Raw genomic sequence first — 23,054 nt, 5'->3', positions numbered from 1 at the left:
ATGCCTGATGGCAGGTACCGGGAGTAGGGTGTGGGCATAGGTAAATGGGATTCACCTGAGCTGAGACTGGGCTTTTAAGGTCGGCGTCACGGGGATGCCAGCAGAAGCCGAGAGAGAAGCAGGGCCACGAGAAGAGCAGAGAATGTGAGAAGGTCAGAGAGCCAAGAGTGAAGACTTGCTGGCCTTCCAGCCTCCCAGCGCCCCTGCCTGCCGTGTAACTGACAATCCCAATAAAACCCTGCAAAACCATTGAGGACTCTGACTCCTTCACCCGGTCTGCTGGATCATAGAAAACCTGCTCGGTATCAATCCTGCCTCTACAGAGCTCCCCTAATCAGTTCGGTTAATTCATTTAATTTCATCAACAGGTTTTCTGATGGTCTTTTGCAGAGCTGGCATTTGTCAATCCTAAGCACAGACAGAAAGTCATGGAAGATTTTTAAGTGATAAATAGGATTTTTGTTTCTATCAAATTGTAGTTTGGCGAGTACATTAGACAATCCAGAATCCCTAGATGGATACAGTGAGGAGGCTATTGTTATCATCCAGAGTAGTGCTGAGAGAAAATTAGAATTTGGACTTGACAATTGAGATGGGATCAATGGGTGGATTAGAGGCGTGTTTTGGAGGTAAATCCAAGGAGACCTAATAATTAATTGGACAGTGGGGGAGAAAGGGAGACAGAGGCATCATACACGAATTATCGAGTATGGCATTTTCTATCTGGTTAAGCAAACTGTAAGGGCAGGAACGGACATGGGACAGGTTTTCTGATCCTATGCAGACCGGGTAAAGGAGGAGTCAGAGTCCTCAGTAGTTTTGCAGGTTTTTTATTTGGGGTTCACCAGGCATATGGCAGGCAGGGGTGCTGGCTGGGGGGCTGGGAGGCTGGCAGACCTCCCAGCCCCCAGCAAGTCTTCAATCTATCTGGGCTCTCTGGCGTTCTCTGCTTCTGCTTCGGCTTCTCCTTCAGGTTCTGCTGCTGCTACTGGTGCTGCTGCTGCTGCTACTGGCGTCCCCCCGTGACGCCACCCTTAAAAGCACAGTCCTAGCCCAGCTGAATCCCATCTACCCATGCCCACACCCTACTCCAGGTGCCCACCATCAGGCATGCATTCAGGCAAGGATCCATCATCTATCCTGATGGCGGAAGGGCGGAAAAGCCTGATATTTTCTTTACCCTACACAAACCAATCACTGAAATGGAAATATGGACAAAGGGATGGGCTTGAGGAGGTTTGTATATTGGTGGGGGCAAGGGGAGGGAATCAAGAGTCAGTTTTGGACGTGAGGGTGGGCTCGAGGTGGTCTTTGAGATACCTGAGTAGAATGGTCAAGTAAGCATTTGTTTATGTGGTTGTAGAACCCAGGAAATTTGAAAAATAAAGCAATGGCTAAATACTCAGAAGAATTATTCTCACTCCACTGTCGTCTATGTTAAAATTTCTTAATACATCAACTCAAAAGGCTCTAGTGTTGTCCTCTAACTTTAATAAAAAGAGTACATAAAAAAACTAGTCTGGTTTGAGAAAGGGGCTATGACAATCAAGTTACTGACCTCTAAAACCAATCCTATTTGTCAAGCAACTGGGATACCAAAAAGAGATCGCAAGATTAGTTCAACATGACTCTTATCCATATAGCTACAGCAAAGTGGAGAAATTTAGTACATGGACTCTGGAATTTTATGAGGCGTAAATATCATGTAAATGTACTAGCTGGCATAGTACTTGGTATGTAGTAGGACTCAGTAAATGTTAGCGGTTATTACAACACTTGATTTTCTGCACTAGAGGCTCCCCAAACTTGTAGAATTTTACAATGACAAATACTACACGTGCAGAATTAAGAGACTAAAGAACCGGGAAACTTATTTTTTTTCTTTTCCTCCTCCCATGGACCTTTATTGTAAGGGTCTGGGTATCCAACACTTCATTTAATCAGTATCAGGCAGTAAAGAAGGAAGTGAAAAACAATGTGGATTGAGAACTCATTTTTCTCCACTTTTGACTTCAGTGTAAACTGGGATTTTCCTTTGAGCTATTAGGTGTGTTTTCTATCTTTGGAGTGTATTCCCCAAAGCCGGGATTGTTCTTAAAGGGAAGTTTTTATTGCATACAGTTGGATTAAGCAAGTTTAATCCAATTTTCCTTGAGTTAAACTGTATAAAATGAATCCTATACAAATTAGAACAAATCAAACCAGTTCTAATTGCTTGCATTGAATTCCCACAAGATCAAGCTAGCTCAAATGGTATGTGATGATGACAGTGACAAAATTGCTTCAAACTGGAACCAACCCAGTTCAAATTATACCGAGTAAATTAAGAGGAATAAAACTGGTCCTGAAGAGGTTACATTGAATTAAAGATTTTTTTTTTTCTTTTTCCCCCCAGTTCAAAACTTTCTAATTGAGTTAAGGGGATTAAGACATTTCAGGTTGTATCAATTCATTTCTAGCGGGATTAAAGTGAACGGGGCAAAGCTTACTGCTCAGCTTGAACCACACAGACTTGAACCAGACAAAATGGATTCCAAACAGTTTAAGTGGAATCAAACCTTATCAGTCTTGGTTAATTTCTGAGCTCTTTGAGGAAAAAAATCCCTTAAGAACTGGTGCCACCCAATGCCCTGGTCACAGGGGCAAAGATTACAAGTGGCCTGCCTGTGTCTAGTCTCATCTTCCTTGACTACTAATAGAAATGCTTATAGGGTTGTAGACATCAAAATATGGTGGTGGATGTCAACATAGCTAACTGAAAAAAAACTCAAACTTTTGAAAAACTACACTTCCCAGTCTTCCCTGAAGAGAAAAATGGTAAATGGAAGAGCGAGGAGGAAAGTTCCTTTCTATAGCTGCCTGAAATGTGGAGGAGATGGATGGAGTCACAGTGCTCAAATTGCAACCATAAATAAAACTTGATGACAAAATCCATCTCTAAAGATGGCAAAACAAAAACAGAAGGATCCAGGGTCCCTGACAACATGATGAAGGTCACCATCCATCTGTTACAAAAGCTGCCTAAATCCCAACACTCACCAGTCCTGCTGAGATTTAGCTGCAGTCACCTACACTCCTCCAGAAGCTTCCCAGGGCCACAGAAGGAAGCAAGATCACAATTACCAGGAAGTTATCAACCAATGAATGAAGCCCCACCTTCCTCACCCCTCTGCTATCACATTCCTAAAGTATATTTTATACCTTTCTCACAGTTCATGGGTAGGGGCAGGCCTCAATTGTCCAAAACACTTATTTCCTCACTAATAATGTTCATTCCTTTTATCTCTGTCTCAATGTACTAAATGGTGTTTTCCAGGAACGTCAAATGAATAGGCTATTTAAGAAAAAAAAAAAAAACAGAATTTTCAAAATTTCTAGTAGTTTTTTTGACCAGAGAAATCTCATTTCTCAAAAAAAAAAAAAAAAAAAAAAGCATGGCAGGAGCTGAGCTGTGGCTACCCAATTTTCCTATCACTTGCCTAGTAGATGAAGACAGACTTAAAAAAAGACAAAATCATCCTTTGCTATAACAGCTTTTCCATGTCATTCGAGGTGTTAACTAAAAAATCAGATGGCTTCTAACCTACTCTGTTATTTAGCTAAAATGCCAATGGAGCCCAATTTGCTCCTAAAAATGTAAGGGTACAATTCAGCAAAGAGTAGATGACATGAAAAGAAAAGTCAACACCACTAAGTGTGTGCTAATGTTGCTTTTTATTTCATGAAACCCAAATGATTGCAAACATCCATGTCAGGAGCATTTTATGTAAACATTAAAACAAAGAGGCAATAAGAAATGTAACACACATGATTATCACTAGAGATTGAAGTAATTCAGTGAAGATTAAAATATCATTTGACAGTGGAGATACTGAGAAACCTCATACCCCAAAATGAAAACATGTAATAAAAGCAAACATTACACATCTGCTTTTGAAGTTTCAAGTTGATGTAGTATGAAATGGTCATTGAATATGCTAAGTCCAATTTTTGAACACTCTTCAATCATTTGCCTTCCAAATCAGAGCTCTATTTAGACTCATAATCTTACCTTGTAGAACTCCGCACCCCATTTGAATTGTTTCTTAGTCAAATGATGTTCTAGGACCAAGATCAGCGATAGAACTGCAATCATCCATTCCCAGGGAAACTGAGAAGGTGTTTGCACTGAAAGACCTATAGTTCCCAGATTCTTCACCCAATGTAACCACTTAATAATCCATACGATGTTTCAAAGTTTGACAATGGGAATGTTTTATAATCTTGTACTTCATTCTGGTTACTTCCTACAAGAACAAGATATGAAATGGGACTCTCAAACTAAAACACGTAATTACAGACATATTTAATGTCCATGCCCAGCTAATGACACAAGTGTTTTGGGGAAGTGAATCAGGACTGTTGCTAATTAGGACTACAAAGTGTTTCTCTTACCCTCATCTCTAATTTAAGAAATTAGAACATGGTTAATTTTAACTTTTTGGAATAAACATTCAGCCTGCATTAAAGATATGTCTATATAAGGTAAACATCTTATATAGTTGCTCTTTTAAAAAAATAGCTTTAACAAATGTCTGATGCCCCTAAACATTTGTGCTACAGATGCCAGAGTATTTTCAAAGACTGGCTCGGGGCTCACTGAAAGAGTAGATATCCCTTTGCTAGCAAACCTCAGAGTGATTACTCAGTCATTACAAGGTTTCACTAAATCTCTTGCTCTTAGATTTCCCCTTGCCTCCTTGGAATCACCTGGAGGGATGATAAAAATATACAATACTGAGCCCCACCCATAGATCTTCTGATTCAGTCTGCCTGGGACAGGACTGTGAATCTGCATTTTTAACAAGCTCCCGGTGATACCGCTACTAATCTAGTGGCCACACTCAGAAAGCCTCTGCTTCAAACTAATAAGTTATATGTTCTTTAAAGATCAATGAAAGCTTAGAACTCAGGCCCCACATGGTAGTCACTATACTGAGACCCTGTCCCAGAGACAACGCAAATTCATTTTCTTCTTCCTGCTTCATAGCGACAGTAGTACCTCGGCAGCTAAAGAATCATTAACGCTATTCATTTAGCATTTTGCTTTTGCTGGGCCTGGAAGTGGCATGTTTCCTATTTCCCACCAGAACTGCAATCTCTATGTGTCCCCAGATGCCCGGGCTGCCGGCCTCTGGGGGACCAAAAGCCATGGCTACATGTCTCTACCCAGTAGGTCTATCTCATCCAGGAGGAAGTCCATGTCCTCCCGGCTCACTTGAGGGCTGATGACCACCTGGCGGAAGAAGTTGACCTTCCCCCGGTGGGGCTGGTAGCCCAGCATCAGGCTGCCTTTCTTCATCATCCTCTCCTTGATGGCTGGAGCCACCTGCATGGGTGAGAGGAGGGGAGGAGGTGAAAGACCCGCACATCTAGGAATTAAACTTGCATTTTAACCAGTCATCTGATGTTGGCATCCACTGCTGTGGATCCCGTTCTCACATACACAACAAAGATGAATAATGATAATCTACTGAGAATTTACAGCATACGAGGACCCACTCAAGTGCTCAAGCTATATCAATTTAATCTTCACAACTCCTTGAGGAAGAAGAAAATTGACATGCATGGAGACTGAAAAAATAGCCAGGGGTTTCGTGTTTAGTTAGGAGATCCCTGATTTCAAACCAGGGAGTTTCACTCCAAGCCCACCTTCTGAAACTAAGCTATGTAATCCTAACACCTTTGCAACTAACTGGGTGACCTTAGGAATTGCAGTCTCAAAAGTGTCCAGTGTTACATTTCTAAATTGGTCTAAACCAAATAGCTCCATTCAGGCACGCTGGATAAAGAAAATTGGTCATAGATGGGTAAATAAAACCCAAACAACAGTTTTAAATGGATAGTGTACCAAGGAAAACACAAATACAGATGTTAGGTGCAGTTCCATTGTGAAGACTAACAAATATGAGTGTATTCATAGGACATATGAAATATAAAGACTGTCTTTTACTAAGATTTGTAAAGTTAGTCATAAAAATCAAGAAGTCCATTGTTTAGGCCAACATAAGAACGAACCCTGACAATCCAAATGCATGTTTCTGAAAGTTTAACATTTGCAGAAACTAGTGCAATTCAAGAACCACATGGCTAAATCTGTCTTCTAAGCAATGTGGCCACCCAAGAACTAGGTTACAGACTTTTAGCATAGTGCAGTGAATTTTGAAACACTGAATTAAAAAATTAAAAGCACACTTCTATTGGTTGGAAATGCAAGCAGAGACTTTCCATTTTCTATTTTGTTTTAATTCTAAAAATTGCCGAGTCCTATGTGAATACATGGAAAGGGAATGTAATGACTATTTGTCCTCATCTTTTCGGGAAGATGAGACTGTTAATCCAGAAGGGAAGAAGGTGTGCACCAGTAAGAGCAGGCAAGATGTGCTTTAAAAGCCTCAGGTGAGGGGGCATCCATCTCAGTTCCCATGAGTCCTTCATGTCCTGACCACCCCATCACTTAAAGTATATCTCTTGTCAGTTACTCCCCTGAAGACAAGCCGAATGACTTCATCTGACACTCGACATTATCTGTTCCAAAGCTTGTGAAAAAATTGGGTGTTTTAAATCTCTGAAGACATGTCTTGGATTCGACCACAGTATCTTCAAGGGATAGTCAAGGACAATTTTAACAAAATACCTTTTTCCTCATGTGTTAATTTTAGAACCTAATTCCTTACAGAACATGGTTTCCACTGTGCCTATAGGAGCAGAAAAACACACACCTTTTACCACCATCACACTGTCATCCAAGTAAAGGGCAGGAGTTCTCCAACCAGAGGAGGGCAAAGAAAAGATGATGTAATAAGCTTTAAAGAAAAATAGATGTTAAAAAAAGATGAAGTCAGAGGTCAAGTTAGTGAAAAAATGTGGACCATCAGGTTCTATAAAGTTCTGGAAACATGTCACAGATTTTATTGTGAGCCCTTTAGAGATTAGAAAAACAGGGTTAAACAACCATCACCTCCAGTCTGTTTGCAAAATAGACTGGAAATTAGTAGGGAGCTCTGTATTATGCCTCTGCATGTCTGCTTGAAACCCTTGAATTTGAAACCCTTGAATTTGTATGCTCTGAGCATCAGTTGAGTTTTCTCCCCAAAATATTTGTGTAAATACCATTTTGTTATAAGAATTGCAAAATCTGGTGAAACAACAAGCAAATAAAAGGTGAGTTCCAAAAAAGTACCTTCTGAAAAGTCAGGCTTTGGAAAGACAAGATAGAAGGGTCTGCTAAACACTGCTGTCAAGTTAAGCGAGGTAAGAAAACTGGATAAGCTTTAACATAAATCTTGAGAGTCCAGCCCAATTCTGCACACAAATGGCTACCAGGGTGCCTAAGAGCTCATTCCACTTAAGAAACCTGTGTGGATGTGCCAGATGATTCCCAAAGAGAACCATTTATGCAAGAGCGCAGGAGTTTCCTCAAATCATCGCACTGCTACTCAAGAAAAGCCTCATTTGCTTTTGGAAAGCATTCAGAAATCCTCACTTGATGGGAAAAGAAATCCTTTTCATCAAAAGATGGCAAAAGAAATGCACATAGATGTGTTTTAGGTGAAAATGCTTAAGTTCTATTATACATCACATTTTTCTCCAGGATGATTTGCTTTCCCCGACCCCTCCTCATCACTTCAGGGGCAGGGTTTCTGGTATGCATGTGGATGTGCATGGGGGTTAAGTGCACTGTAAGTAGGCGTGTCTGCGTGTGCATGTAAGTGTGCATGAGCATGCACAAGCACCTGTATTTAAACTTAAAATCCCCCTATTTGGTTACAGGACAAAGTAGAAATATGGTCTGACTTAGGTTCATGACAAAGGCACATTTATTTTTAATTCAAAGAACATGTCACCTCTTGAATGTAAGCTGAAGGAATGAGAAAAAACAGTAGTGTGAAAGCTGATCAGATCTAGAAGATCTAGTTCTCAAGGGACAATGTCTGGCCAGGAGAGTCACAGGCTATCAATTTTAGAGCTTACAACGTGTGGTTCTGTAATTTTTTTTTTTAAATAAAAAGTCCCTTCATATTCATCTCCATCCTCCTCTAGGTACCCAGAGTATAACTGGCTCTGACTTACAGCCAATTTTAAATTTAAGATAGGCATGTTCTTGGCTCAAGCCTAATTTGCATGGTCTATTCCTGTTTACTTTTCAATACTTCTACTCCCCACCCCCATTATATGCTGTGCCTTATATTTGGAGAGTATAAGAATTTTGATTCCAGCTCATAAGGGGTCAGAGGATCACAAGACAATTATCAAAGTGAGTATCAGGTTTGCATTCCCTGTAAACAAGCCAGAAGCTTTCTAACTAGAACAAGAAAGATAAAGTAACAGGGTTCCTTGAATATTTTCATATAAAGATTTTTTATCTTTAACTTCTTTGCTCTGTATAGCCTAGTGTAGGGTAAGGTAAAAAGTATCAGGCTTTTCTGCCCTCCCGCCATTAGGCTAGATGACGGATCTGCGGTCCTGAATGCATGCCTGATGGTGGGCACCTGGAGTAGGGTGTGGACATAGGTAGATGGGATTCACCTGGGCTGAGACTGGGCTTTTAAGGACAGCGTCACGGGGACGCCAGTAGAAGCCAAGAACGACCGGAAGCTGAGAGAAGAGAAGTAGAAGGCCAGAGAGCCCAGATTGAGTGAGGATTTGCTGGGGGCTGGGAGGACTGCCAGCCTCCCAGCTCCCCAGCACCCCTGCCTGCTGTATGCCTGGTGAACCCCAATAAAAGACCTGCAAAAAGCCACTGAGGACTCTGACTCCTCCTTCACCCAGTCTGCTGGATCATAGAAAACCTGCTCAGTGGCCATTCCTGCCCTTATACCTAGAAAAGAGCTTCTATGGGCAAAGCACATGGCACAGGAACTGAATTTCTAGGCCAAATTTTGTCACTGACTTTTTCAAAAATTAAATGACTGTATGTGACTTACATGTAAGTAAGTAGTTGACAGTATGACATGCATTTTACTTATGCATACATGAACATAAGCTTAATTTCTAGAAGTAACTACTCTTAGGCAAGAGGAAGATCTCCTAGTCTATGAATGCTTTTCCATGTAAGCAAGCCATAAATCAACCAAGCCCCATAGTCATTAAATCTCTATCACTAATTACTCAAGCAGCAAGTAGCAGCTGTAGCTGCCATAGCAGTGTTAGTAGTAGTAGTTAAATATTTTGCCAAAACACTTTAATTTTCAAACTGTTTTCACCTGCCTGATTCCCTTGGATTCAAATTAAAGCTTATTTGAAAGGAACCCAGGATTTTGCAATTTAGGGACCAGGAATGTTCCCATTACAGTCAGCTTATCACCTTTGCACTTAAAGATCAAGCATTTCCTTTTTATAAAGCTCCAGGCATAATCCAGTGCCGGGTAGCTTGGATATTTTCCCTTGTTGGTCACAGCAGAGAAACAGTCCTAATCCGACAGGATGGAATATTCACAGGGGGAAGAAAATATGCACAAAATAAATGTAAGTATCTGAATCTCACCCTAATGGAGTATGCATGGAGAAAAGCTGTTTGGCAGCAGTGAGATTGCTTTCCAGCTCTCAATTATTTTACTGCTGGTTTTCCTTCAAATTGTAAATCAAATTCTTTTCTTATGCTTCAGTGCACTGGTCCCTGCATCTTAAGTGAAGGAAGATCTGACATTTCTATTTGGTTGCACAGGACTTAATGGACACGTTCCTGTAGGACTGCTGTTTCTCCCCCTTTAAATTATGTTCCAGCAATGATTATGTCATTTAAACAAACTGTTGTCACTCCCCTACAGCATCAAATGGTATTTGATATTTAAAGTTGTTTAAATCCAAGAAAAAAAGTAAAGCAACTCTCATTCTGGCCAAAGAAAGTAATTTGATAGCAAGTAACTGACCAGACACCATGATAGCCTATTACCGTAAAGCTGTAATGTCTATAAACTAACACTTAAAAAATGTGTTAACATACTTGATGTTAACACTTTTTTTTTCCTATATAAAGTGTTAAGTTATCTGTGAGGAAGTTTATTTTTTTCAGTTCTTTACAGATATAACTGAAATACTATGAAAGTGAACTGTTAATTATTAAGTGAAAATGAATACTAAAATGAAACAATTTAAATCCAGTTTTGTCATGTATTTTAAACTCAAAAGTAGATTGATTCTGTAGAGTTGCTGTAAGTTTCTAAACAGTAAATCTTGAATTCAATATTTGCAGTCTGAAAACTTCCAATTCCTCCATCTTCGTGAGACTGGAGACTGCTTTGGGGACTGATGCTGCTTTAACTCCCTAAGCTCCACGGGGGTGTGTATTATTTTAATCATGGATCCTGATGTTATTTTTGCATACTGATTTTTGCTTGTTGGGCATGGTCCCCATAAAATTTGTGTAGTCTTTTATATTTCCTCATACCAGTATGTCATAGTTCACCTAAACATTTCCCAGTTGACAAATTTTGCAACTGCTATAGTTAAAATGGTATTTCGGTGAAAGCATAGATCTGACTGATTCCTCTAAGTCAGTTGTTCAAAGTGACGTCCAGAGATTTACAATAGCAAATGTTCAAAATGTCCTATATTTTAGGATCATTATGAGGCAGCACAACACAAAACCATGACTGGCTAAGAAGACAAAACCAGCAACATGAGGACTGAAGTTTCTACCATGAATCATGAAAGTAATGCCAGTTAGAGTTTCTATTATAACCAGAGAAATTTTGATAGGTTAAATGCTCCCCCAAACCACAAACAAATTGATGTTCCTCCAACTCTAGATTTTAGAGCTGTCATCCCAATTTCAGTTCAATTAATCTACATTTTATTTTCTCCAAGGTAACAAAGATTCTTTGGGCTTAATTCATAATTTGCAAATCTTATGGATAGAGTATTGCTGGGCAGATAGACTAACAAACCGAGTAATTAACTTTAAAATAAGATTATCTTGCCTAACAGAGGGTTATAGCAAATGCAGATGATTGTAATACTTTTTCTCCATACAAAGTCACTCAAGTTTTTAATTTTCCTATATCCACACGAAGCTTCATACATCTTGGGCTCTTCTATAATCCCCAGAACAGACCTAACAGTCATATCATTGCAATGCCTTGTAAAGGAAATAAGCACTGAGAAAGCAATATAGTAGCAGTTAATTTAGCTGCTACACTTGAAATGTTAGTTGTTTTAGATATGGGGGGAAGCAAACTATCAGCTAGTAAATATATTAGTCTCGTAAGTCATACAATCTAGTGCAGACACTCAGTTCTACCACTGTAGCATGAAAGCAGCCCTAGACAATATATAAACAAATAAGCCTGACTGTGCTATAATAAAACTTTAAGGGCAGTGAAATGTAATATCACGTGATTTTCAAATGTCAGGAAATAATCTAACGCAGTATAAGATTTCCTAACAACTTAAAAATGTTAAGTCCATTCATCACTCCTAGGCTGTAAATAAATAGGTGATAAGCTAAACTTGGCTTTGAATATCATTCACCAACCCCCTGGTCAAAATGGAAAACTACATTTTCATATGTAAAAAATCTACCCTTCAAAGAGAAATGCATAGAAAATTATGTTCATTAGGACTCTTTCAGATCAGGCCAATAAACATCCTGCTCCAGTTTTCTTATCGCAAGTCAGGAGATAAAAATATCACTTCATAAGACTGATAAATATGGAACATGATATTATAGGTGAAGCATGTAGTGCTGTGAACATATAGCACATTCACAGTAGGATGGACTTTATGTAGTATGATGGAGATTAATGCTTATTCGAGAAGAGTATAGCACAAACTAGAAAGAAATGGAGCTCTGAATTAGGATATTTCCTTCCACTTCTACCATTAATTGTAAGTCCTTAAGCAATCACTTAATCTGTAAGTCTAAAAAAAGAGAAGGGCCATTTGACTACTTTTAGGTGCAAAGAACAAAGATAGTTTAGACACAGCAACTCTTGAAGTCTTTATGTGGAATGTATGGGTTAAGAGAGTCCAGTTTGATCAGGGGCTACACAGCACATGAGATCAAACATTTCAACCTATCTACCACAGTAAGTATTGTTATATATCAATAGAAGACTTCACAAACCTGAGATTTCAACTGAGTTGTAGTGACTAAATTAAAATACTTTAGTATGTTTGATTTTGTGCAGTTTGTTTTGGAGCAGATTTTAAGCCATCAAATATTTTTGTGTCCCTACTTAATTCCTGTTCTCTCCACACTTACTTTGCCTAGTGGTTAAATAACTTCGCTCTATTCACACAAGAGGCCAAACACTCAGTTTTCCTCAGGATAGGCTTAATGATCAAGAGCACCCCCTTTTCACTAATAAGTGACTCAGTTTAGATGCTAGTTACATGATTTAGACTACATGACCAACAGATCACTGTAGACTGGCTTAGGATAAAATTCTTGGAATTCTATGTGACTTGGCAAATAACTCTTATGGAATTCTTTCTAATTAAGAACTTACTGTAATATGGAGTAAATAAAACAATACATATGAATGCAACAAGCATAGAGATATGCATTTGCTAGGCACTCAATATCAACTAGTATTATTAATTTCCTAAATGAGTTTGTTTTTTTAATCAGTTTACATTCATACCTGGTCTTTTATTACACTATTTCATTATTATCTCTTGAGACATAAGCATTTGAAAGAGCTGTGAAAACATGACTTGTAATTTATTCTTTCTCCCCAAGCATCCAAACTGTATTTAAATAATTTTGATGTGAGTTAGCGTTAGAAATTAAATCTTGCACCACAAATATGCCAGTTCTATATTATTAAAGTTCCAGGTTTCTTTCCCCCAACATTGACAAAGCAAACACTTTCTTTAAAAAGAAAGATGATTATTTTGATAATTTGGTGGTGGGGGGGCTGGTGAAAAGAGCAGCAGCTTTTCACTGAAATGCATTGTGGGGTGGGACAAGTTTCTATTGTATTCTAGAAGTTTCTATGTGCTGTATTTTTTCAGGATACAGAAATTTCATAAGTCAAGCTTACTTCTTGGGGATGTTAAAAGGTCATATTGAAAAGGCCATTTGTCCTTATATTCATGAGCTTGTGTTGTACCATATCCAAAGTTGTACCATATCCTGGTGATGTTTTGCTTATATTTTTAATCAAAGGAAAGTCAAAGGGAAGTATTAGATACTTCCTAAATGTGCCTATGGATATAAGTCACTGGGATCGAGGCCTACAATCCAAAGAAACAATTTGAATATTGATGGGATTGGCCTGGCGTTGATAGGTTTTTCAAGCTCTTTACCTCAAGGGCTTATCCTGGGATGATGGGAAAATGGAGAATGAGAGTCTTTAGCTAGAACATTGGGAGAGGCAACAGTGGGTGACAATGGAGGTGGAAGACAGGTATTCTGGACAAGGAAAACAATTTTGAAAGGGGGAGACATGAAATTGGAAATTCATAAAATTGACATAGCAATTCAAAACAAAATGAGCCAGTGACCCGCAAGGAAGCTGCTAGCCAACTTTTGTTAATCATAAAATCTGATAAGGTATTCAAAATACTTATCCATGGTCCAGGAAACAAAATTTTTCATTTTGATTGCTTGAAGAATCAATTAGCCTATTTCAATACATTTTTTGCCACTTCTTACCTATCCAGTTCTTCTTAGTCTTTTGCACAGACCTCACTCATTCCCCCTGACAACTCTGTGCAGTCCCCTGAATCCCCAGCCATGCTTTACATGTACACTGCCTGGGTATAAATCCCCCAAGCTTAAATTATGTAAAATTGATGGTCCATTGCCCGTGAAATCATATGCATCTAAGAGATCATTTCAGCTTGGCAGAACACGGAGAAATAGACCACATTTTTGACTGGACATGCCTCTTTTCAAGCATGGATTTTTATCTTTCTTTTCTTCTAATGTATATCTCAAAATCAGACATACACAAAATAAAAGAGTGCTTCTACTTTAAAAGAACTACCCAGTTTATGCCCTTTCCAATACAGGTAAGCAAAGATATAGAAAAGAATTTAGAATCCTATGAAGACTGAAGGGCACAGCATTACACTTGGTGTTTACGGGGAGAAATGAAGATGACAGCAATTCCAATCACCCTCATGTCAGTCATCGATTCAAAACAGTTGAAATGAACAGTCAGAAAAGTAAACCAAACAGAACCAAAAGCTTCAGTTGAAGAATGGGCCCAATAAACATTTTATATATTCTATTAAAAAAACCAAAACTCTTTATAAGAGTCAGTTGTGTGTCACAGCAGCCAGTTGAGCTAATATTCCTCAGTAGCAGTTGTGGGGACAAGCCCCCAATTTTAACCCATATTGGGGGAATTTCTATCTTGTTCCTTACGAGGACAAGTTATTTGGTAATTCTCAGACTGGAGTGGCACCACCTCTTAGGCACCTTTGAAAATGTGGCTCAACATTTTTATAGTTGCATTGACTGCAGGGAGCTACCTGAATTGAACACCTGAAGGTCAAGACTGCCAAACCCTTCACAAACCTTCGCAAAGTGAACCTGCTCCAGGGAGAACTATGGGGCCCAGAATGCCACTGATGCTCCATGGAGCAGAGAAACAACAGCCAGGAGCCTCACCTGCTGTAAGGTCACCTTCCATGCTTGTCTCAACACCCCTGGATCCTTTCCGTTCCCCTCCCATCACTTTGCTTTGGTCAAGAGCAGATAAAATTGATGCATCAGCAAAATAAATAAGATTCTCAGAGGCACGAAGTATTTTGTTGTTTCCCTTACATCCTTTTTTAAAAGGTTTAATTATTTTTCCGGCTTTACTGAGGTGTAACTAACGAAAATCGCACACATTGCAGACAATGAGATGTTTTGATATACATATATATTGTGAAATGATTATTCACAGACTGGTACCATATTCACAGAGCATCATTCCGAGAGGAGATGAACACAGTCTCATGATTCTCTCTCGGTCTTCCGGGCAGTGGTACGATATATCTAAATGCTGAATCTTGCCACTTGAGCCAGAACGCTGTTTGGAGGCCCTCAAACTGGTCCCAGCACTACTGCTCTAAGTGGCTCAGCTTCACTGATCTTTCACTACAGAGATGTAGCCACATCTTGCCCACATTTTCAGTGAGTTAAGGAGTGTCTGGAAAGTACTCTGAAGACAATGAAAATACCAGGGAGTTTCTCAGGGTTACTTTCCCTATCCCCCTTTTGACATTTGGCAATGGGCAACAAGCAGCAGAGTCTATTTTCATTTATTCCAGGCCAAGAAACTTCCAACAGCCAATGTGTCTGGAGCACAATGCAGAGCCCTCTAAGCATGCAAGCACTGATGTGGAAGGTGGTCCCAGTGCTGGCAGAGCAATGAGGTCAAAGTGCCAAACCTATGTATCAGGCTTGGGAGGCTTAGCTTCCTGAATGGCAAAATTATTGGTTTTTCTACAAGATTCTGTGGTCTGACAAGGCAAACAGTAAAAGGGATCCCGTGGCAGTACGCTGCTCTCCTGAGAGACCTCTTGTTCTGCACTGGCTCCTGAGCATTCGGATTTGGCCTCCTAGATGCCAACCAGTCTGATTCCACCCTGCTGCAAAATCCTGCCGGCACCTACCTACCTAACACCTCCCACTTGCATCCTATTTTGTTTATAGTTCTTTTGCACTGATGTTAGCTTCCAGACGAAACTGAAATTCAAATTTCCTCTTTCGACATTTTTGATCTGGTTGAATACAGATCACTGTCCATCCAAGTTAGTTGCACACACAGGGTTAGTTACACCTCTATGGGGCTTTTTTCTGCAGCCCTCTAAGTAGAGTTGCATATCATTTCTTTGCTGTCGTTATTCATTCTAGTGCATCCATCCTAATATGCCTGGTGTTTCAAGCTCAGAGGTGAAACAAACTTAAAAGTACTTTCCTTTTCCCTTTAAAAAAAAAAAAAAAACAAAAAAACCTGAATACCATGATGGTATTTCAAAATTATTGTTCCTGTATTACTCATAAAAATAGAGAAAATGTTAAGCAGTTTATGCAATTTTCATTGAAATCTATATAAATACTCAAAAGGGTTTTTACAGTTGATGCTGTAAATATTAAGCAATAGCTTTTAACAGTAATTCAGACAATTTATGTAACAATGATTTAGGTTTGCACATTTTGAACAAATTCACAAAATGAGTTATACTTTCTTCCTCATGGAATTTCCTCACTCTTCAGCCCAGGGCTTCAAATGATAATTTGCTTTTTCCCTTGAGGCCATCAAGTTGCAATTTTGTGCCAGGGGCTATGAGCTACAGAGAGCTGAGAGGGGTACAGGGGTTGATGGGGGGGGGGGGCAAAGCAGACAGTGCCCTTCTCAGCCTAAACCAAGCCCACTTTACCTGTCTGATATGTCAGAGGGCCATCCAAGTGTGTGCTTGGCTAAAAATCGGTCATTTCAAAAAGACCAAGTTTAATTTAGAGTGGCAACATTCTTATCACAATCTATCATTTCTGGAATATCTGAATAACCGTGGAGATGCCGGCTAAAGGAATGTTTCCTACGCTCCACGTGGAAGGGAAGATCAGGGTTCTCAGAGTTGATGCTGCTGTCCAAGTCAGCAAAAATGAGAAAAGTCAGAGAAACAGGTTGCTTTGCTAAATTCAAGCTTCTTTTGCTTAAGAGTTAAGGGTGACTCATATTGTCAAGTTATGCTCCTGCAGAGTAGTAAATGATCATTTCATGTAATTGCATCTCAATTATATCCCAAGGACAACTACACAGTGAAGTCTTATCACTGTCCCACCAAATGGTTCTATTCCTGCTGCATTTTGTCTGAATTCCTAACAGAATGCAAGAGCCTAATAAAGTGCTATTTAAAGCTACTACATTTTGGAATAATTTGCAAAACAGAAATAGTGGCTGAAACATGAGTGGGTCTTTTTATGCTATAAATTTATAGTTTTCTTCTATAAGAGACCATCCATAAAAGATCCTTTCCTTTATGTTAACTCAATTATTTAATGACTTTTTACTATTGTGATGATGCAATTATTTTGAGTAAAACAATGCCTACTGACAAATTTTAATTTTCTAGCTGCAATATTACTTTTCGTGTAAATAGAAACTCATTCAACTTTGGTGCATCTGCTACAGCATGTATCTAAAAGCTTACTGGATGCCCTTGGGCTTTCGAGATACATAATCACAATGTCAAATAAATGCATTTAGGCCTTTAAAATATTTTAAAGTTCATGCCTTTTGTCATCATTGCATTGGCTGCCACTCCCCAGAACATTAATGCGGTACTGAGTTTGACAGTCAGGCTTTGTGTTTAATATGTTAACCTAAGCCATCCTGTAAACAAGGGACTATTCCCATGAGCTAACCTACAAAACTTGCATTCATTTCGAAGGTCATTCACCATGTGTAGTTTAGCACATTTAAGATTTTTTTTTCTGGCTTGCTTCATTTTTTTAAGTGGGAGGAGTCATTATGGACTACTTTCTTGATTTACTTGTTCAGGGGTAAAAATGATGAAACTGCTTTTTATAATCTGCTTTAGCTTCACTTTTTAAAATAATGGAGTTTTGCTGAATGGGGCACTAAAAATGGTATGGGCAGCGAGACTGTGCGCTCCACCACTGACTAATCCATCTCCTCAGTTTTTTGGAGTCCAAAAATGCTAAATAAATTAAGTTTTTCAACCTGTGTGAGTGGATTATTGTGTGGCTTCCTGAAATAATCCTCTCATCTTTTAACACAGTTCTGACCCAGTTTGGGGAAGTATCTTTTATATCTTGTTCTGCTTCACTGGCCCTCCAGGCAGAAGAGCCAGAAATATCTGCATGTAACAGGCAACTTTCATCTTCAGGCTCACAAAAGGGTCAGCTTGCTTTAAAAAGGAAACGGAAACATATCACAAGGCAGTTTTTTTCCAGTGATTTTACTTTCTATTTTATAACCTCAACAAATAGAAGCCAGAGAGGTGAATAACTGATGTTCCTCAGAATAGTGTCTGGCTGCTGATGGAAATAAATCAAAGGCTGTTGACTGGACCTGCTTTTACCTCACTATTGATTCTTGGTCAAGTCACAGGAACACATAAGAAAAACAGAAACGTGTGTGGAAGATGAGGTAAGACAGTTTCTAGAACAAAACAGAATAACCCACCCAGAAGAGTAGGACAATGGGCTGCTTACAGAAAACAAACAGATTTCACAACACACTGGTTCCCTAAGAGGATGGTTAGGAGGATGGCTGTTTTCTGGTGGGCAGATGGGGGATTGAGTATCACTGTTCGATTATTCAGATGTCATCCTTGCTGTAAAGTATGCTTCCTTGCCTTTCTGGCATCCTTGGTTTTGTGCCAACAGTCCCTCCCTAGAGCAAGAGAATATACGTCCATTTCATCGTTATGGGAGCAATTCTGAAACACTTTAGAGCTGTGTGTCTCTGCTAACTTCTTTGTATTGTCTCTTTGCTATGAGACTGGAAGGTCTCAGGTAGCAGGGGGTGGGAACTTCAGCCTGGATGTTGGGATGAAGGTCAAAGAGCAGAGTTGCCAATGACCCTCAATAGACATGAAATATGATCACACTTGAAACCAGTTAGATGGGGGGGGGGGGGTAGGAGGTCTCACTTGTTGCCACAGTATAACTAAATGAAACCTAATTAACACAGTTCAAACCAAGGTGTATGATGTTAAATCCAGGTGTATCATTTAGAGGCACCTAGGCAACTCCTGTTTGGCTTGAATTGTTTTTCTTTGCATTAGACACTGGAGGTTAAAACCCAAATCCAGAGGATTCCACACATTTAGACTTGCATTGGCAAAAACAAGACAATGACTTGGTGATTCTAAACGTTTACTCAATGCGTATCTGCCCTAAAAAAAAAAAGTAATCAGAGAGATAAGTATCAATCTAGCACATAGGATAGCAAATGTTTTCTGTGAAGGGCTAGAGATAAAGATTTTAGACTCTGAAGGCCAGAGTTTGAGAGTTTGTTGCCATGACAGGTTATAAGTGAAAACACACAACGATAAGAGAGCCTGGCTGTATTTTAATAAAATTTTATTTACAAAAACATCAATAGGACCCCCCTGGTGGCGCAGGGGTTAAAGACAGTGCTATCAAGCCATAAGCAGCCACTGCAGCATGAGTTCAATCCCCAGCCAGGGAGCAACCCACTTGGTGCAGCAGACCTCTGACTCGCCCGTTGCTCCCCTCAGTAGTGTATTTCAGACGAACTGCCTGTTCTGTTCTCCACTCTGGTGAATCCTCCCCCCACCACCTCATACCTCTGCCCTGTACCCCAATTCTTGTATGATTAAACCTTAAAAAAAAAAATCAATACTGGATTTGACTTGCAGGCTGACCCCTGCCATTGCCTAAAAATTTACAATTTTTAAAGAGTCCAATGTTTTACAATCCTGTTTATATTGTTTTGACATTAAAAGTTACCAAGTAGCCACTGAATGACACAAAGTTCCTCAGTTTTTCTAGATGTAAAAGCATTAATAAAAACTAATCCATGGATTTCTTATAGGAATGAACTGAGATGAAATACACAGTACCAGCAGAGTAAGCTCGCAATGAATTTCAGTCCTTTCATCTTTCTTGCCTTGATACACAAGACTCAGTGTGGATTCTCAATGAAGGCCTATTTAATGCATGCCAAGTTAATGAATGAGGTCAGACAGTAATGAGGCAGAGCAGAGAATCTTTTAAGTCAACATTTGCTGAGCAATTCATTTGATAAGACAAACTTATGATAACTATGGATAAATATTAATATATGTCGTGATTTACATGTTCATTAATTAGATTCCTAATTATATTGACCTGATGTGGAAATTTATTTTCAATTCAGGAGTACATTTTGAATGAGAAAATAACTGTTCTGCACCAAAGTCATGAAATTCTCAAAGTTTTTCATTTAAGTTCTATCCTGTATGGACAAAAGGTAGAAAAGGAAAGCTTAACAGTCTCTGCTCAAACAGAAGTCAGTTTGTGATTTATTCAAGACTGGTAAGCCAACTTCTTTCAAAAAGCAATGAATCTCAGTATGTTATTTATGACAATACAATCAACAAAACACAATAGTGAAATGTGCTCAAAAGCCCTAGTCAATAGCTACCATATTAGGTATATGGGCCATAGTGACAATTGAGAGAATGGAAGAGCCTTTCTCTTCCTGCAAATTTAAATGTGAAATAGATACCCAGAAAATATAGAGATAAAATGTTAGAAAGTTCTAAAACACAACCAGAAATCAACTAAGTATCTCACGCAATATATATCAGCTAGCACTGTAGGACACTTGACAAACCCACAAACTGCTTTTTTGAAAGGGGGTGGCCAGAATTCATGGTGCTGGCAGAACTGGAAGAGGGAGGATGAAGCTGCAGCCACATCCATGGCAGGGTGGGTGGCCATGGTAGCATGATTTGCAGATTAAACAGGGGGAGGGCCAGGACTTCGGGACATACAAGTTTTCAGGACCCTAGTGAGTGCCTCCATAGGAGGGAAGAGTCACACTGGTCATTGAGACTGTGCTGGGACCACACACTGAATCTCAGCAATTTTATCAGATACTAGAGTGGCAGAATGACCTTCCCCTCGGTTCTTTTGGAGACTCGTACCTCATAACGAAGTATGAAGCTGTGCTCTTGAAATTTCTATAGTATTGTTAGCCAAAGGCCAATCAACAAAGTTTTATACATTTAAATGCCACTAGACAAAAGTTCATTTATTTTTCTGATACTTATTGGCCTGATTTAACATTTCAAATTTATCTTCTAGTCCTCCTTTTGGAGCTCATCCTGTGCCAAAATACTAGAATTTTCTCTTCCCTCTTCTTTCCATTTCCTATAGTGCCAAAATAATAATCAATATCATTAACAGCCACAAAATGCCTTTTCTGTACACAAGATGGATAGTCTGACATGCGTCAAGTCTATCACCGTCCCCTCGCAAGATACCAAGATGAATGTGAACACCTTTCCCCCGAACTGGTCTAAAGAATGGGAGAAATATTCTGCAAGGTTTGGTAAATGCTTAAGGAAACTACTGCCTCATGCACGGAGTAGGGGAGACTTTAAAACTAAGTGAAATTGCTCTGAGGTGACTGCAGTTGTGGACTTGAATAAATATGTGAGGAACGAGTAGAGAATAGGAAAATTACTTGATATTTTTCATTCTGATGTTAACAATTCAGAGTGGTGGGTGGAGGCAGCAGCATGTGCACCAGGCCTTGGATCACTCGGTCTCAAGTTTCTAGAATGTGGACAAAATTTCCTTGGCATTTTGAGATGACTGTTTAAAGTAGATCTTAGGGGCAACTCACTGCACACTTGTAGAACTTCTACTCTAAGAACTTGGGCCCAGAAATAGTTTTATCAGAGTTTCCCTATGATTATGATATGAGTCCCTGTATGAAAACCTTATGAGAGGAAGCTGTGAAATATGTGAGATGCAAATATACTAATCAGTATTTTTTCTACAGAGAAAAGAAGAGTACCAGGGCATACTATCCTTGGGCAATAAGGACACAGGTAGGCTAACTTTTCTCGTAAGAAGCTCCTTCCTCTCTAGTTTCCCCTCACTAAATGATCCTGAGTGGTCAGACTTCTCACACTCAAGAACACCAACAAATAATTTGGAAGATGAAAGAAAAAATTAAATTGCCATTAAATCATTGGAAAAAAATGAATGGGCTCTATCACATGTAGAAAATCATTTTCTATAAATCCAGAGCTGTGCTTTGGTGTTCCTGCAGGTTAGCATGAAAGGGAGTAAAAATTAAATAGCATGAGTTTGAGCATTAAAGAGCAGAAGAATAATGAAAAATCCCTCAATGAGAAAATATAATTTAGGCCAGAAATTTTCCATTCTTTATCCTCATTCTTTATGTAGAGCAGCTATATAGGGATGTCTCTAAAACTTCCAGGCTCTGGCATTTTTCTTCTTGCCTCTGCATATCAGACTAACCAATTAGAAATGGACTCTGCCGCTTCTGTGGATGCTCCAGTGACCACAAGAGGAATCAGGCATTACTCCCTCCCAGGAATTTTTATACCCAACACACTGGGTTATCTAAAAGATCCCCCCTCTCCCATGGAACTTCCTCCAGACCTCAAACAGTCACGGAAAAAAAAATAAAATCAGTCTTCTTGGTACTGACGCTAATGAATCAACCGCATAGAGAGCTGTCAGGATTATGGTGTGTTTAGTTATCTGAATAATTGAGCAGGGAGAAGAGAGTAAGAGAATCCTCGAATTAAGTAGTTCTGGAAAGGATAAATGTGTATATTCACATACTTGAACAGTTTTCACAAAATCCTCAACTGCCACTTCTTAGGAAAGTTTCCAGTATATGTTCTGAACAAAATACATTTTTCAGGATTTTTTCAAAAGCATTCTCACTTCCTTTGAAAGTAAGATTCTGCACATGGTCAAGTCTAAGGTAGCATGGGTCAAAAAATTGATATATGTGGTCACAGGGTTTTATGTCTTCATTGGTTTATCATGTTCTATAAATATGGTCTATTATTTCCCATGTGTCCAACTCACTCACCAAACCTGGATTCCAATGCTGGTCAGGACTGTGGCCTGAGGTTTGAATAGATTGTTTTCACCAGGGAGTTAAGATGAAGTTTTCCTGATTCACAAACAGCACCAGCTAGATCACTGGCGCCACTAATGATGGGTCCAGCAAAACTTATCAGTAGCGTGGAAAATAACTCCTGTCAGGACCACCCCCCAAATATGTACCTGCATGACTGCAAAACTGTTCACAATATGCAGACCTAATCTCTCAGATAGAGGCAAAAGGGCTGGTCACATTTGAAGACAAAAGAAAGGAATTGGGTCAGTCATGGAGGGTCGACTTCGTGTTTTCCCACCTTCCTCCTGGGCAAAGCGATGGTGAGGAGACCATGGATTGATTTGGATCACCATCTAGTGAGGAATGTGAGGAAGTGCACAAAAAATTCCTAGCCAAATTGATTCAATTGAAATGAATGATGGGGTGATTTTTTTCCAGTGAAGGCAAAAAAAAAAAATCAAAACAGAATGACCAGTGTCT

The 23,054-nt window shown here is 39.3% G+C and overlaps 1 protein-coding gene across 1 annotated transcript in view; it reads right to left on the bottom strand.

Moving 5' to 3' along the window:
- Nucleotides 1-5,135: 5,135 nt before the first annotated feature.
- GADL1 (glutamate decarboxylase like 1) overlaps nucleotides 5,136-23,054 on the bottom strand; it is a gene marked incomplete at its 5' end in the record, with an annotated part of 152,348 nt that continues 134,429 nt past the window's right edge. Inside the window, one exon of the mRNA XM_084247508.1 lies at nucleotides 5,136-5,368. Within this exon, the coding sequence (XP_084103634.1) occupies nucleotides 5,195-5,368 (174 nt within the window). The 3' untranslated portion in view covers nucleotides 5,136-5,194. The remainder of the gene's footprint in view (nucleotides 5,369-23,054) is intronic.

This window comes from Talpa europaea, assembly GCF_964194135.1.
Source record: "Talpa europaea genome assembly, chromosome: 11".
Classification (NCBI taxonomy): Eukaryota; Metazoa; Chordata; class Mammalia; order Eulipotyphla; family Talpidae; genus Talpa; species Talpa europaea.
Note: the sequence above shows the minus strand (reverse complement) of the source record. Positions and strands in the feature narration are given on the sequence as shown.